The sequence below is a fragment of the Mercenaria mercenaria genome, chromosome 9 (assembly GCF_021730395.1).
Source record: "Mercenaria mercenaria strain notata chromosome 9, MADL_Memer_1, whole genome shotgun sequence".
NCBI lineage: Eukaryota > Metazoa > Mollusca > Bivalvia > Venerida > Veneridae > Mercenaria > Mercenaria mercenaria.
In genome coordinates, this window is record NC_069369.1 from 41334025 (window position 1) to 41351501 (window position 17477).

General features: G+C 34.2%; 2 protein-coding genes across 3 annotated transcripts in view; one reads left to right on the plus strand and one right to left on the minus strand.

Annotated features, from left to right (window-relative positions):
- The window catches only part of LOC123546985 (U4/U6.U5 small nuclear ribonucleoprotein 27 kDa protein-like), a 47846-nt gene extending 43708 nt beyond the window's left edge, over positions 1–4138 (minus strand). The window contains exon 1 of the mRNA XM_045333696.2: positions 4011–4138. Within this exon, the coding sequence (XP_045189631.1) occupies positions 4011–4050 (40 nt within the window). The 5' untranslated portion in view covers positions 4051–4138. The remainder of the gene's footprint in view (positions 1–4010) is intronic.
- A 95-nt stretch (positions 4139–4233) lies between these two features.
- LOC123546986 (60S ribosomal protein L26-like) overlaps positions 4234–17477 on the plus strand; it is a 39430-nt gene continuing 26186 nt past the window's right edge. The window contains exon 1 of one of the 2 annotated variants that reach the window (XM_045333698.2): positions 4234–4340. Coding sequence is in view for 1 of the 2 variants with exons in the window: in XM_045333697.1 (XP_045189632.1) it covers positions 5092–5111 (20 nt within the window). In the remaining variant the exon portion in view is untranslated. Of the gene's footprint in view, positions 4341–5076; positions 5112–17477 lie in introns of those variants that run through there. The other variant, XM_045333697.1, reaches the window with a different exon arrangement.

Sequence of the window (17477 nt, forward strand, 5' to 3'; positions counted from 1 at the left end):
ATTTCCTTGTCATAAAACCATGCAACATTTATCACCCATCTTACTGGAAATTCACTGAACTTTCGAATTAAAGGCTGAAATATTTTCTGATTGGCATTTCTCAACACTTTCCTAAAGTTATTTCCTTCAAATTTGAAGTATTTGCTATCATAAAAAATAGGTGACCACCATAAGAAATGAGTTTGAATTTTTAACCCCTATGTCACACTTTTGCTTCATTATTTTGAAAACCACCCATATAAGAAATCACTTACACCATTTGTGACAACACATGGAGCTTTGGTATTTTTATCAGATAAGCCTAGCGTGGAATTAATGTATCTACTACTGAAGTAGGCCTAATAGTTTAATCAGATAATTTGTTTAATAATCTAAGACGTAGTCTATTTTAAAATGTTGCTTAGAAAATAGGGATGGGAACGAATACTGAAATCAATATTCGAATATTCGGTTTCCAATATTCGAATATTCGACATGTTTTAATGGAATTTTTAAATTCTTATTAAGTGATTAGCATATACACAATATATTCCGCTGTTTAAAACGTGAATCATCGTACGTTATTAGACCGAAAAATGCTTGTTTCGGGTAACCTGACCCTACCTAGTTAGACCCGCCGACCCTAGTGTTTTATTTCACGATTCTAACAGTATATTCATGAACATATTTAACTAATTCAGATTTTTAGAAGAAACATCCAAATCGAATATAATTTAGACCGTCGCAACTTTATCTAAAAATAGCAGGTCGTCCAATTTAAGCACGTGTCATAGTGTTGTATTACCGCCATCATTTTGAAAATTTTCAATCGGCGTGTAAAATCCGACAAACTAAACAAAGGCAGACTTAAGCCTTCTTCAACATGATCATATACTATTCCTTGATTTTAATATAAACTACTTCAAAATTTATTTCAAATACGGCCGATTGTCTGGGCGCTGTGGATGAAAACCGATTCTGTGGACGGTATGAAATCTCTTACAAAATTTTGCAAAAAGATCGCCAATATCTACAAGTTTGTTATTGTTTTCGAAAAAAATAATCTAAAACTTGTTACATATAACAGGTGCCAATAAAAATGAACAAAAGACAAATAAATATCACATGTATGCCTGGTGCAAACTGTTTATCCGTAATGATGACCCCTGTCAATTATACACTGCAATTTTCTAGTTAATTGGACAATTTTTGACATGCATCACATTTACACTTGTTGCAAACGGTTAATCCGTAACGGTAAGCCCTGTCAATTATGCATTGCATTTTTCTTGTTAATTGGACATCTTTATTAATTTGATATACGATAAACAAACACGACAGAACAAACGGTTTTATTCTGAAACAAGAGCACCGCCTTGCGGGTGCTGACGCTCATCTGACTTTTTTTGTATAACAGAAATATTGTCCTACCCATGATTTTCTAAGTCTAAAAAGGGCCATCATTCTTGCAAAAAGCAGGATAGAGTTATGTTTCTTGATGTACAGTGTCCACTTATGATGGTGAAAAACTGTTGCAAGTTTTAAAGCAATAGCTTTGATAGTTTATGAGAAAAGTTGACTTAAACATAATATTCAACCAAGAAAATGATTTTTCTAAGTCCAAAAGGGGCAATAATTATTGCAAAAAGCAGGATGGAGTTATGTTGCTTGCTGTACAGGGTCAGCTTATGATGGTGAACAAGTGTTGCAAGTTTCAAAGCAATAGCTTTGATAGTTTAAGAGAAAAAGTTTACCTAAACAAAAACTTAACCAAGAAATCTGATATTTTCTAAGTCCAAAAGGGGCCATAAATCTTGCAAAAAGCAGGATGGAGTTATGTTTCTTGCTGTACAGGGTCAGCCTATGATGGTGAACAAGTGTTGCAAGTTTTAAAGCAATAGCTTTGATAGTTTAGGATAAAAGCTGACCTAAACATAAAACTTAACCAAGAAAACTGATTTTCTAAGTCCAAAAGGGGCAATAATTCTTGCAAAAAGCAAGATGGAGTTATGTTTCTTGATGTACAGGGTCTGCTTATGATGGTGAACAAGATTTCCAAGTTTCAAAGCAATAGCTTTGATAGTTTAGGAGAAAAGTTGACCTAAACATAAAACTTAACCAAGAAATCTGATATTTTCTAAGTATAAAAGGGGCCATAAATCTTGCAAAAAGCAAGATGGAGTTATGTTTCTTGCTATACAGGGTCAGCTTATGATGGTGAACAAGTATTCCAAGTTTCAAAGCAATAGCTTTGATAGTTTAGGAGAAAAGCTGACCTAAACATAAAACTTAACCAGGCAACGCCGACGCCGACGCCGACAACCGCTCAAGTGATGACAATAACTCATCATTTTTTTTCAAAAAATCAGATGAGCTAAAAATAGCATGCTTATATTTCCCTAAATAAACTATACTTAATATACACTAATTACGAATATTCAAATTTGATTTTCATATTCGAATATTCGGCCGATTTTCGAATATCCGAATATTCGTTCCCATCCCTATTAGAAAATAATTAACATTAATTATATATGCCAAATCATGCACCTTCGTAAGGACTAAGCAATTTTCCTGCCAACAATATCTAGTGAGTGTCCACGGTTTTTCACTCTTTCTTTGAGAACGCCAACATTTAGCGCTAACTTTTACCGTGGTTAATTTTAATGTCATGTACATACCCTTGAGTAATTTCAGTAAAATAATTAGGTACCTTTGACAGCTTTCTTGGTGCATTTTTTTCACAATTTGACAAGCATTTCACAGAAAAATCATCTGTAATACTTTCTAGCAAGTCCATCGCAAATGTGCATGAATCCGCCATTTTGAAAGAAGCTTGTGGGAAGCAGCAACAGTGCTACGCACTCGTGATTTAACTATTACGCATCCAAACTCCTGCCCATATTATATTTACTGATAAAATATAGGAACAGATTTATTATTTCTTAAATAAAATGGAGTAAGTATAATGAACTGTTTCATTTAAAACAGTTATTCATTAAAAAATATTTGAATACTAACATATTTAAATTGTAAGTATTTCAAAACTGTTTTAATTTTAAAAATGCAGTGAAAATGTTGTTTCAAAACTGTTTTAATTTTGAAAATACAGTGAAAATGTTGTTAGATTGATATATACATGTATGATAACTGCCTCGGGCGCCAGATTTTAGGGCGACTTGTTTTTAGCTTTTCTGTACAAACAGAGCGAAGTCATCAGAAAAAAAGCGACCACTTCGCTCACGTCGCCTAGAAGCGTGGACCCTGATTTTAACTGCCCAATTTCGCCAATTCTTAAGACATTTTATAAGCATTTCTTTTACAAAGAATAAGTCTCATAAATATGTATACATGATCAATTATTACATGTATATTCCATTTATGATTATATTAAAAGATATATGAACAAAATGCATCAAATATTCAACCATCTCAGTTAATATGCGTACTAGTGCCTTAAATATAAACAAATTTTGCAACACTGGCCAGGTACATCATTTACTGTGAGATAAGAATGTGCAAATGCAATCCTTACAGTAATTAACTCTATGTGCTGCAGAATTCTACTGTCCGAAAATCTCTCTGCCACGTGTGTTTGTTACTAGTAATAGGGATGACCACATTGAGTGTGACGTAGTGATACCTGTAATCTGAAAATGTGCTATTACATTCATTGTACCGCATCCTTATCCACAAAGTACTGAATATTACAGGTGTCCATCAGTATTATCAGTTTAGGAATATATTTTTTATTTTCCCACCATCGATTTCTTGAATATGCACCCCTTCCGCATTTCTGTATGAACTGTGAATGTAGCAATATGCGTCCCCTTAATGAATTATTTTAAATTATTTATTAAAGAAAATAACTGTTATATTTCTATTTGCTTGTTTACTGTATTTAGTGTCACTAGTACCGCGAGAAATTTATATAGGGGAACAGGCTATGGCCTATGGGAATAGATGATAGTAGAGATATTTTTTCCTGGACATCTATACTGATTACAAAATTAACTGGAGAAGAACTATACCTCTTTTCGGAGATCTACTTCTACTTCGACTCCTTGGCATAGCTCTGTGTGTATTATCAATAGAAAACGTTAAGGAAATTGAGTTGTCGTTCTTTGATTATGGCCGCTTATACCGGAAATGTAATTGGCAATGCACAACAGATAACTGCCTAATAATTAAATTCGTATCTACCTTAAGTGTAATAACAAAATAAGAACCCATTTATATCAAAGAACAAAATGTTTGAAACATTTCATTTAAAATCAAAGACAAAAAATAAACAGAATTTTTACTTGTTTGCACTTTGCGCCCGGTTTCTTCCTTTTCCGGTTTCAGGCCATAACAGACAGGTTACAAACATTTTAGTTATCGAAAGCCATTGACATCAGCTTTGCTGTTTTTTTTAAAGTACAGGTTTTATAGGCAGATTAGCCTTCGACCTTTGCTGTCATGGCCTGAGAGGGCACACAGAGTTTTTTGTAGCAAATTTGGGAACAACCTATACCCCCAAAATTGGGAATTTCGACGCGTAAATGTTCAAAATTGGGAAATACTTAGTCCCATAGGATCACTGGCACCAGAACTGAAAGGAAATGCCTCTGTACATACACAGGAGCCTGAAATTCTATCCAAAAGCCACGAAAAGTCTGTATATGAAAAAAGACCCCCCTTCTATAAAATAGGCTATAGCAAGGATGTGTTTAAGCTCTTTCTCATACACTTGTTTCACATTGTACAACCTCTTTAACAATTACTTCCATTACAAAATTGTCCATAATTTGGTCAATGTTTGTTTAATTTTGATGAATTTTTTTTGTAGAATGTAGATTGGGAATTTTTGCACTCATTTTGGGAAAAATACATACTTTTTGGCATTGGGAATATAGCCGAATAACGGCTTTTAAAACGGCTGGAAAAAAATCCTGGCACATAAAATAACAAATAATATGAAATTAGGCTCTGCCTATCTAATGGGAAAACCTGTTCATACCGATTCTTTCTTCTTTCTGCATAAGTTTTCATTTTGATATTTTCAGTTTTGACAGTATCCCGACGTCATGTGTTCTCGAGCTATTATGGAAATGGCCAGTATATTTTTGCATGCAACATAATCCTCACAAGTAAATACACAAGGGTGTAAACATTGTGTCTGCTGTTTTAAAAATGAAAAAATAAACAATTTACCTAGAGTCGAAGCAAGACAGTTTCAGTTTGATTTCAAATTATGTAATTAAGTTAGAAAATCTTAATGTAACTTAACATGGTTTAAAAATTGGTATATATCCATAAATCTTCCATCAAGCATCATTACTGCTATCAAAAGTTCTACATCAGAAGTCAATCAAAATAAACCAAGATGACATCAATCTGCCTGATTTCAACTGTAAGAGATGTGGACTGCGTAAAGTAGCAATAGGCGTTACGTGAAAGAACTGAAACACATTTATTTTCTCAGATATAAATCAGGGCTATCTGTAAAGGAAATATTTTAGAGGACTCAGGAAAAGTGTTAACTTTTAAAAGAAGTTTAGTCTATAGCCTTTTGATATTGATATCGGTAGGTTTTGAAAAATATGTAGCAATTTGGGGTTTTCGAATTACTTCAATTGTCAGATAAGTTGCTGGGCAACCATATCATTTGTGCATACCCATTGTTTTAGTTTAGAAATATTAACAAAATAATGAAAAATGCTATTTTTGTAAAACAGGTGATATTTCAAAATTATATACTTTTTGCAGTGACACAGTTTCACAACAGTGATTTTAACAGAAATGGTAAAAATATCAGTTTCTAAAGGGTCACACATTAAACCGGAATCCACCTAAAAACCGGAATACACCGGAATACACTTTCTATAACCGGAATACACTTGTATTTTTTTAATTAAAGGTATTTTTGAAGGTTTTTTGATATAATTCAATCATATATAGCATAAATAATCAACATACCAAAGAAAAATACAATACGTTCACGCAAAACGATTTTATAGGAGATTGAAATTCGACGACCGCGCGGGAAATTACCATATTAAACCGAAATACGCCCGTATTTCTTCTACAAATGCTATTTTTGAAGTGGTTTATGATTGAATTCAAAAATATATATCATAAATAATTAATTTTCAAAATGAAATTAAAATACTTTTGCGCATTACGTTTTGTACATGATTGAAAATCGACAAAGGTACTGGATATTTTCGTATTCGTAAATGAATTTCCATGCCCTAAAATTCTCTAATGTACACCCGTATTTCTTAAATAAATCATATTTTTAGGGTTTATGATAGAAATCAATCATATCTAAAATAAATAATTAATTTACAAAAGGAAATTAAAATGCGCATAACGTTTTATAGGAGGTTGCAAATTTGTTGAGCGCACGGGAAATTTGCGCACTCGTGGATGAACCACAATCGCCATAATTTTGTTAGATTTTACTTAGGTCGGTAAATTTCTTTCAAGTTTCGACTTTTTGGTTCAAATTATTTCAAAATAGTCTTTTTATGCTATAATATAATATTCCTTTATGAAATATAGTGTAACCATATCAGCTCCTTCAATTTGTTATTAAAAGCGAATGTGCATAAACTGACAGGTAAATGTGTCAAACGATAATAGCGGATATCCTACCTCTATGACCTATTTGCCCTCAAGGAATTTACATTATTGTTTAAGAAGAATATCTTAAAAGTAAAGTGTCGTGTCAAAAATATACATGTACAAAGATGCATTTAAAACCGCAACGACATCATATTGCTTCATTTAAAACCACATTTCTATTTACGTTCACGAGGTCACGTAACCTATTATGCCACACTAACAGAAATCTGTTTCTGTTTGCCAAAAAATCGTTTTACTCCATTTATTTAAATTGCTGTCGCTTTTTCATTATTTAAGATTTTTTTATTCTGTTCTTTGTACTTTCTGGTCAAAAGTCTGAATTTTATGGCCATAGTACGTATCATTTATTTACTTTTAGAAAGAAATAAGTAATTAAGATCGCGCTGTTTGAAGTTTTACAAATAATCATGTGAAAATTCGACCGTTTTTATAGAATTTTCCCTACATTACTGTCGATATCTTATTAAAATCGTTATAGAATTCAAATTGTATTACTTCTTAAGCGGTGCTAAAAACTTGAAGCGATAATATTAAAAAATAAATGCACTACGCGCGTTTTTTGTACGTGTTGATTAACAAAAGTAACGTCGAGCGATGTAAATTAGATATTACGATAGGTCGCACGTGCTCGTGGAATGGAAAATTACCAGCATGATGTTTTGTATCTTTACGACTCCCGGGTAAATGTTTAAATCTACAATACATCGCTGTTTTAGCAAAACATTGAATTAGTATTGATACGTTAAAGTACATGAAAAATAAAAAAATATACTGAATGTACCTGTTTTTCTTCAATTTTTAGCTCATCTGATTTTTTGAAAAAAAATGATGAGTTATTGTCATCACTTGAGCGGTTGTCGGCGTCGGCGTCGGCGTCTGCGTCGGCGTTGCCTGGTTAAGTTTTATGTTTAGGTCAGCTTTTCTCCTAAACTATCAAAGCTATTGCTTTGAAACTTGGAATACTTGTTCACCATCATAAGCTGACCCTGTATAGCAAGAAACATAACTCCATCTTGCTTTTTGCAAGATTTATGGCCCCTTTTGTACTTACAAAATATCAGATTTCTTGGTTAAGTTTTATGTTTAGGTCAACTTTTCTCCCAAACTGTCAAAGCTATTGCTTTGAAACTTGGAATACTTGTTCACCATCATAAGCTGACCCTGTACAGCAAGAAACATAACTCCATCTTGCTTTTTGCGAGATTTATTGCCCCTTTTGGACTTAGAAAATCAGTTTTCTTGGTTAAGTTTTATGTTTAGGTCAGCTTTTATCCTAAACTATCAAAGCTATTGCTTTAAAACTTGCAGCACTTGTTCACCATCATAAGTTGACCCTGTACAGCAAGAAACATAACTCCATCCTGCTTTTTGCAAGATTTATGGCCCCTTTTGGACTTAGAAAATATCAGATTTCTTGGTTAAGTTTTATGTTTAGGTCAACTTTTTCTCTTAAACTATCAAAGCTATTGCTTTGAAACTTGCAACACTTGTTCACCATCATAAGCTGACCCTGTACAGCAAGCAGCGTAACTCCATCCTGATTTTTGCAATAATTATTGCCCCTTTTGGACTTAGAAAATCATTTTCTTGGTTGAGTATTATGTTTAAGTCAACTTTTCTCATAAACTATCAAAGCTATTGCTTTAAAACTTTCAACAGTTTTTCACCATCATAAGTGGACACTGTACATCAAAAAACATAACTCTATCCTGCTTTTTGCAAGAATGATGGCCCTTTTTAGACTTAGAAAATCATGGGTAGGACAATATTTCTATTATACAAAAAAAATCAGATGAGCGTCAGCACCCGCAAGGCGGTGCTCTTGTTCAATTTGCAATTATAACGACAAGTATGAAATTAAATAAAAGCTTATCATATTTAACTGCACATACCTTGTCAGACATTATTTGTCACATGTCGCATGTGTGTGCTTACAAATATACTGATTAATTGATATAATCAATAGGTGTGATAATCCAATCAAACTCTATCAGGACTAATCAGAGGCACGTGTTTGTTACGCTGCATATAATAATATTATTCAAATGATATTAACTGTGCTTTGGAAATAAGCGCAGTAAACGTTTTTATATTTATATATTAAACATAATATAATTCTTTTGAAAACTGATTTTTCGTAATTTATTTTCTTCTTAAATTATCAAATTAAACATGAAGAAATAATTCAATTAGTTCCAATAATAAACGTACGGCCGGTTCTTTCCGATCAGCGCGGTTTATGCACTGACATGTGTTTTGTGTATAATTCATTTAAAAATTGAATATTGATATTTTTTCTTAATTAATTTTCTTTTTTATTTGTTAAACGAAATATGAAGAAACAATTAAATAAGTTTCAATAATAAACATGTGACATGCCCTTTCCGATCATGTTAAGCCCTTTCCGATCCGCGCGGTTTATGTCGGGACCCGTATTTTGTTTATGATTCCTTTAAAATCGAATATTGATATGTTTTCATCTTAAATTATTTTCTTATTATTTGAAGAAACAATTAAATAAATTTTAATAATCAACATTCCGGTATCTAGTCATAGCGACGTAAGCGTAAAAAATTTCCGTAAGATCGTAAAGTTATAATCTCGTATACAGAATTAAATTTTAATAAACTTCTCTCAAATATTCATTCATATTTTATCTGATTGAACATGGTTCTACAACTTACAAAAAATGATAAAAGTGTTTATTTAAGAGAATACTATTTATTTTTTAAAAAAGGACGAGTGCATTTATGTTATGGAAACTTCCCGTGCGCTCGCTAAATTCAAATCTCGTATAAAATCGTTTTGCGTTAAAGTATTTTATTTTCCTTTTGTAAACTTATCATTTATATTATACACGAATGATTTCTGCAATAAACCCTACAAAAATACCATTTATTTATAAAATACAGGTGTATTTCGGTTATGGAAATTTCCCGCGCGGTCGCCGAACTTCATTCTCGTATAAAATCATTTTGCGTAAACGTATTTTATTTTCCTTTCGTATGTTAATTATTTATGATATATATGATTGAATTATATCAAAAACCCTTCAAAAATACCTTTAACTTAAAAAATTAAGGTGTATTCCGGTTATGGAAAGTGTTTTTTAGGTGGATTCCGGTTTAATGTGTGACCGGTTTCTAAATATAGCTCGGGAATATATGACGGGTGCTTCCTGGAACTAGAAAGTAGGTCTAGTGTTTCCTGCAGGCCTTTTTAACATGGCGCAGCGCCATGCCCTGTTTGAAGTGCCGCCAAGGTGCCCTTCAAGCTGCCCGTTTGCGCCATGTGCCCTTTTATTTTATCAGGCTTTTGTATTTATCTTGAAAAGTGCCCTTTCAAAACCAGTCTGGATAGCCAATGTCCGCGGGACATGTTCCGTGTATTGTACCGTCAATTAGCGGCTTTGATCAACAGGTCGGCACGTGGGTGCATCAACCGTGAATGACCCTGATTAAGAACTGATAGGATTATGCAATCAATTACTGTTTTATGACACTTTAATTGGGAACAGTAGATGAAAATTTGTTGTTTTTAGAATGTCGACTGTGAAGCTACATGTAGTCTTTTTTACGGAAGACATGATTGAAAACGGTCAGTTAAACAATAATTATTTTAAAAGGTTGTAATCATTTAAAATGTAGATTGATTGTCGCACATTTTCGATGCGCTCATTAGGCCTTTAAAAATAAAATATTGAATGTTTGCCCTTTGCCCGATCGCCGACCAACCCATGAAAATTGACCAGACTCAAAATATTTTATATCGATTTTATCTACAAGATTTATTTTATTCCTTTATGGATATTATTTATAAAAATAATAAGATGAACGTTTAAGCTTTAGAATGATAACAAATTCATTAAAATTTACCGATGTCTTGATTTATAATTACGAAGTCGTACTTTCCAAAGCACATTCATAACGCGCCGATGCAGAAGTCGCCGCCATCTTGAAATTTTGAAAACGTACATCGGTATGAAAATAACCGATAACTTAGCGATTAAGTTATAAAAACTGATCGAGATTTAAATGAATAACTAAAAATGCAAGGCCCTAGTTTTGTTTTCGTTAATAATTTGTCAAAATGATTTTATAATGCCGAAATTTAAGTTGAAAGTGCACGACCGCATGCGTCAAGCAAGCCGAAATTTTGAGTTATTACTAGCAATGAACCATAGGTTTTCACATTTATATTATTGAATACTGTATGATTAGATGGAAAATAATTCATAGTCAGTCGTTGTATGTATCGCAGAAACTTCCGAGCAACGAGGGAGTGATAAAAATAGTGGCAGACGATAGGGCTGTCATCGATAGAAACGATATCGATGTATCAACGATATTTTTTTGTCGATCGATTATCGATTCCCATTTTCAAAAATCGATATTTTACAGAGAGAAAAAAACTACCCAAATAAACACTCAGACCCTAAAAAACAACTAAAGTTCAAAAAGTTGTAAATTTGGATAAATGCAAAAAAGGAGTGAAGGCAAAATAAAAATGAAAGATGTTATTAATTAGCCCACCATCATCAGATGGTGGGCTATTCAAATCACTCTGCGTCCGTGGTCCGTCGTCCTTCCGTCCGTCCGTCCGTCAGTCAGTCCGTCCGTCCTTCCGTCCGTTAACAATTTCTCGTTATCGCATCTCCTCAGAAACTACCAGGGGGATTTTGACCAAACTTTGTCAGAATGATGTATTGGTACCCTAGTTGTGTCCCCCTGAAAATCAGACTGGTTCAACAATTTTTTAGTGAGTTATGGCCCTTTGTTTATTTCTATAATTTACATAGATTTATATAGGGAAAAACTTTGAAAATCTTCTTGTCCAAAACCACAGAGCCTAGGGCTTTGATATTTGGTATGAAGCATCATCTAGTGGTCCTCTACCAAGATGATTCAAATTATTTCCCTGGGGTCTAATATGGCCCCGCCCTGGGGGTCACTTGGTTTATATAGACTTATATAGTGAAAAACTTTGAAAAACCTCTTGTTCAAAACCACAGGGCCTAGGGCTTTGATATTTTGTATGTGACATCATCTAGTGGTCTTCTACTAAGATTGTTCAAATTATCCCCCTAGGGTCAGATATGGCCCCGCCCTGGGGGTCACATGGTTTACATAGACTTATATAAGGAAAAACTTTGAAAATCTTTTGTCCAAACCACAAAGCCTAGGGCTTTGGCATTTGTAATGTAGCATCATCTAGTGGTTCTCTACCAGTCTTGTTCAAATTATCCCCCTAGGGTCAAATATAGCCCCGCCCTTGGGGTCACATGGTTCATATAGACTTATATAGGGAAAAGCTTTTAAAATCTTCTTGTCAATAACCTACAACATTCAAATTTGGACCACATGTATGGTTTTGAGTGGCAAGATGAACCTTGACATGAGTTGACCTTGATTTTGACCTAGTGACCTACTTTCACATTTCTGTAGCTACAGCCTTCAAATTTGGACCACATGCATAGTTTTGTGCACTGAAAAGAACTTTGGCCTTGACATTGACCTAGTGACCTACTTTCACATTTTTGAAGGTACAGGCTTCAAATTTGGACCACATGCATAGTTTCGTGTTCCGAAATGAAATTTGACCTTGATTTTGACCTAGTGACCTACTTTCACATTTCTCAAGCTACAGCCTTCAAATTTGGACCACATGCATAGTTTTGTGTACCGAAACAACCTTGACCTTTACATTGACCTAGTGACCTACTTTCACATTTTTTAAGGTACAGGCTTCAAATTTGGACCACATGCATAGTTCTGTGTTCCGAAATAAAATTTGACCTTGATTTTGACCTGATGACCTACTTTCACATTTCTCGAGCTACAGCCACATGCATCTATAGGATTGTGTACCGAAACAAACTTTGACCTTGACATTGACCTAGTGACCTACTTTCACATTTTTCGAGCTACAGCCTTCAAATTTGGACCACTTGCATAGTTTTGTGTACCGAAATAAACTTTGACCTTAAGATTGACCTAGTGACCTTCTTTCAAATTTCTCAAACTACAGCCTTCAAACTTGATGCACATGCATAGTTTTGTGTACAAAGAACTTTGTCCTTGAAATTGATCTAGTGACCTACTTTCACATTTCTCAAGCTACAGCTTTCGAATTTGGACCACATGCACAGTGTTGTGTACGGAACTGAAATTTGACCTTGAGCTGGTCAGTAAGTCTTGAAATTTGGAATACTCAAAAATGGCGCATTGGTGGGCGCCAAGATCACTCTGTGATCTCTTGTTTTTATGTATTTCTTTTATTTCATAAATACAAATACAACACAATCAAACAGAAATATGGAAAGTAGGCAATAAAACTTAAAATAGCATTTACAGGAAGGTATATTGTATGCATATGAACAAATAGGTCGTTAATCTAACTTAATAATCAATATATCGATGTATCGTCGATATTTGTCTTCTGATATATCGGTATCGTCGATACGCCTAAGACCCAATCAATGACAGCCCTAGCAGACGATCTAATCTAGCAAATTTCACAGCATGTACTTTTTACGTCACATTCTACTTTCGTTTTCGCATGCTCAAAACACTAGAAAAATATAACTTTCCATGTCGATTTGTCGTCTAAATCTTACTGACAACGAAGAACAATGGGTTTAATCAGCGATATAGGTACACAGTCATTGATTACATGTAGATTTGACGAACTGCCTATGCTCTTAACGTAAATAAATGGTGAAATGATATGTGATGATTGACAAAATAAAGTTGCGCATTGATAGTTGTTCAATAAAACTTGTCGCTTATTAATTATCACCTGATATCTGTCTCTGAAAATGCAAGCCAACACTTCATTAGGATAACAGAATTAGAATGTTTGAAAGTACGAATCATCAGTGTCATCTTTGAATAAAAGAAAGAAAAGCTCTTTCACAACATGGTAGGCATTACCTAAAGAATAACACAAAATATCTGTCCCATATCTGAGATATGAAAGATTCTCAAATGCAATGTGAAAATAGTATGTAAAATGGCGCCTGTAAAATGACGCCGGCAAGACTTAGTGTTCTTGGACGAATGCCCTTTCAATGCCAAACCGCGCGTTAAAAGTGCCCTTTTTCAAGGGAAGCACCATGCCCCTTTAAGAGTCTGCAGGAAACACTAAGGTCACTGATAAAATGTGCTACTATGAACTCAACGAAAATAAAAACATGTATTTTTTAGCTCACCTGTCACAAATTGACAAGGTGAGCTTTTGTGATCACGCGGCGTCCGTCGTCCGTCCGTCCGTGCGTAAACTTTTGCTTGTGACCACAATGTCATGATGCCAGGATACTAAGCCTGACGGTTTTGCTCTTGTTATGAAAATTATGAACAAAGACAAACGTTTTAAAATGTTTGGTTTAAATGAATTGGAGCTAATCATTCTTCAAATGTGTCAAGGGACTAGTGATGGAAAATAGTATTCATGATTTAAAGATAATAGTGATATTTGGGTGCTCAGAATCTAGTTCCAAAATGCACCAGAGGTATTTACATACATCCTAATATCTAAAACTGTCCAGTATACCCCCTTTGGTACATACCTACACTCGGCGTTATTCACCTCAACGATCATATGTTTGCTGTAAATTTGTATAAGCTCTCTTATACAAATTTCTGAATACGGGAATGCAAAGTTTCTTTTCAGTTCATGTGTTACATAGTTGTTGTTTTTTAAAAAATACACATTAATCCTGCATAACATCATGCTCAATCTCATGGCATCAGTGCATTTGGATGATGTTGCAACATCAAGTCAGACGTGACATTATTCATGCTTCATAGCAAACTTAAAATTTTCTTTTAAAACGTCTTTTTGAAGAGAAAATGGACATCACAATTAATAGGAAACCAATATGAAATTAGCCTAAAGATAAATCAACATCATTGCCCTATAAAAAAAATTTAAGAAGTTGTGTTACAAGATAGAAGATACAAGAAACTTTATTTAAGGATCATGTAAAAACCTTTGAGACCACCCCTCGGGTAAATTTTCATTTTGGAAATCATACCTGACAGACCCGTAATATTCATAACATATACAGAATTGTTCAGAAGGGGTTAAAACAAAAATTCACCCAAGGGGTGGTTTCAAGACTTGACAAGAACCTTAACGTCTGATATGAATTTAACAGTTAACATTAGCTTAAAGCTATTTCCCGGCAAACAAATGATAATAGAATAAAATAGAATAAAACAGCTGTAAAGGAAAAGCACAGTCATAAAAGAGCAAGGGAAGTAACCCTGTAACAGTACATATTTATACATTACTGACAGCATTATTGTTTAGTTTCAACAGATAAATTCCCTCGACATACCGTTGTAAAATACGAAGATTTATCAAAGTTTCGCTAATTTTTTGCCCCATTATTGACACTATGGACGCCGCCATGTTAACAGCTGTGCCTAACTGTAAGATGTTAAATCCATTTTCATTGGATAACTGAAACGAAATACTAACGTTTGATTGTCGACATACTTCTGTTTTATCCGCTATGCATTCAGGTAGTCCATATTTCGCACATTTCAAATTCTCACCCATCGTATTTCCCTTCGGAACCTTCGTTCATACTCGTTTAGATTCGTACCCGCTATCGACTCAGAGAAAGCATAATCAATCATCGGAATCGGTTGGGCTTTTCTAGCCGTCAATCGATTATATCCGCTAATCGGCCCATCACTAGATGCAAAGTTCTAAGAAAATAAAAAATGAGGCATGAAAAAGATAATACAGAAAAAAAAGTAAAACCTGTGGGAAAGCTGCTGATCTTGACCTAGGCCTAATTAGTGTTGTGTAAATTTATGGAAATACCTGGTATTACAGATTCTTCTTAAGAAGTTTAATGTTCTTTAAGTTATTAACACAATTGTTTGCATTAATGATAATCCATAATTCGTGAATGATATATCAGTTAGTTATGATTCTTAGACTGCATTAAAATTAAAACTCAGTTTGGCAAAATTTATATTCTAAATATACTTACTACAGCATAAAGATTAGGAGAATTAATTATAACTAAAATATTTCCGTTACACAGTTAATCATATTAATTATGATAATAGAAACCAGTTAAATAGAAAATTTTCTCTTTTTTAGCTCACCTGAGCACGAAGTGCTCAAAGGTGAGCTTTAGTGATCACCCTGTGTCCGGCGTCCATCGTCGTCCGTCCGTCCGTCCGTCGTCAACAATTTGACTGTTAACACTCTAGAGGTCACATTTTTGACCCAATCTTAATGAAACTTGGTCAGAATGTTACCCTCAATAAAATCTTGGACGAGTTCAATATTGGGTCATCTGGGGTCAAAAACTAGGTCATCAGGTCAAATCAAAGGAAAAGCTTGTTAACACTCTAGAGGTCACATTTTTGGCCCAATCTTAATGAAACTTGGTCAGAATGTTACCCCCAATAAAATCTTGGACGAGTTCGATATTAAGTCATCTGGGGTCAAAAACTAGGTCATCAGGTCAAATCAAAGGAAAAGCTTGTTAACACTCTAGAGGTCACAATTTTGGCCCAATTTTTAATGAAACCTTGGTCAGGATGTTACCCTCAATAAAATCTTGGACGAGTTCGATATTGGGTCATCTGGGGTCAAAAACTAGGTCACCAGGTCAAATCAAAGAAAAAGCTTGTTAATACTCTAGAGGTCACATTTTTGGCCCAATCTTAATGAAACTTGGTCAGAATGTTACCCTTAATAAAATCTTGGACGAGTTCGATATTTGGTTATCTGGGATCATAAACTAGGTCACCAGGTCAAATCAAAGGAAAAGCTTGTTAACACTGTTGAAGCCGCATTTATGACTGTATCTTCATGAAACTTGGTCAGATTGTTAATATTGATGATCTTAAGGTCCAGTTTGAATCTGGGTCATGTAGGATAAAAAACTAGGTCACCAAGCCAAATCAAATGAAAAACTAGTTTACACTAGAGGCCACATTTATGACCATACCTTAATGAAACTTGGTCAAATCTTGATGATCTATAGCTAAAGTTCAAATCTGGGTTAGGTGGGGTCAAAAACTAGGTCACTAGGTCATATCAAAGGAAAAGCTTGTTAACACTCTAGAGGCCACATTTATGACTATATCTTCATGAAACTTAGTCAGAATGTTAAACTTGATGATCTTTAGGGCAATTTTGAATCTGGGTCATGTCGGGTCAAAAACTAGGTCACCGGGTCAAATCAAAGGAAAAGCTAATTAACACTGTAGAGGCCACGTTTATGACCATATCTTAATGAAACTTGGTCAGAATGTTAATCTTGATAATCTTTAGGTCAAGTTTAAATCTGGGTCAGATGGAGTCAAAAACTAGGTCACTAGGTCATATCAAAGGAAAAGCTTGTTAACACTCTAGAGGCCACATTTTTAGCTCATCTGATTTTTTGAAAAAAAATGATGAGTTATTGTCATCACTTGAGCGGTTGTCGGCGTCGGCGTCGGCGTCGGCGTTGCCTGGTTAAGTTTTATGTTTAGGTCAACTTTTCTCCTAAACTATCAAAGCTTTTGCTTTGAAACTTGGAATACTTGTTCACCATCATAAGCAGACCCTGTACATCAAGAAACATAACTCCATCTTGCTTTTTGCAAGAATTATTGCCCCTTTTGGACTTAGAAAATCAGTTTTCTTGGTTAAGTTTATGTTTAGGTCAGCTTTTTTCCTAAACTATCAAAGCTATTCCTTTAAAACTTGCAACACTTGTTCACCATCATAAGCTGACCCTGTACAGCAAGAAACATAACTCCATCCTGCTTTTTGCAAGATTTATGGCTTCTTTTGGACTTAGAAAATATCAGATTTCTTGGTTAAGTTTTATGTTTAGGTCAACTTTTTCT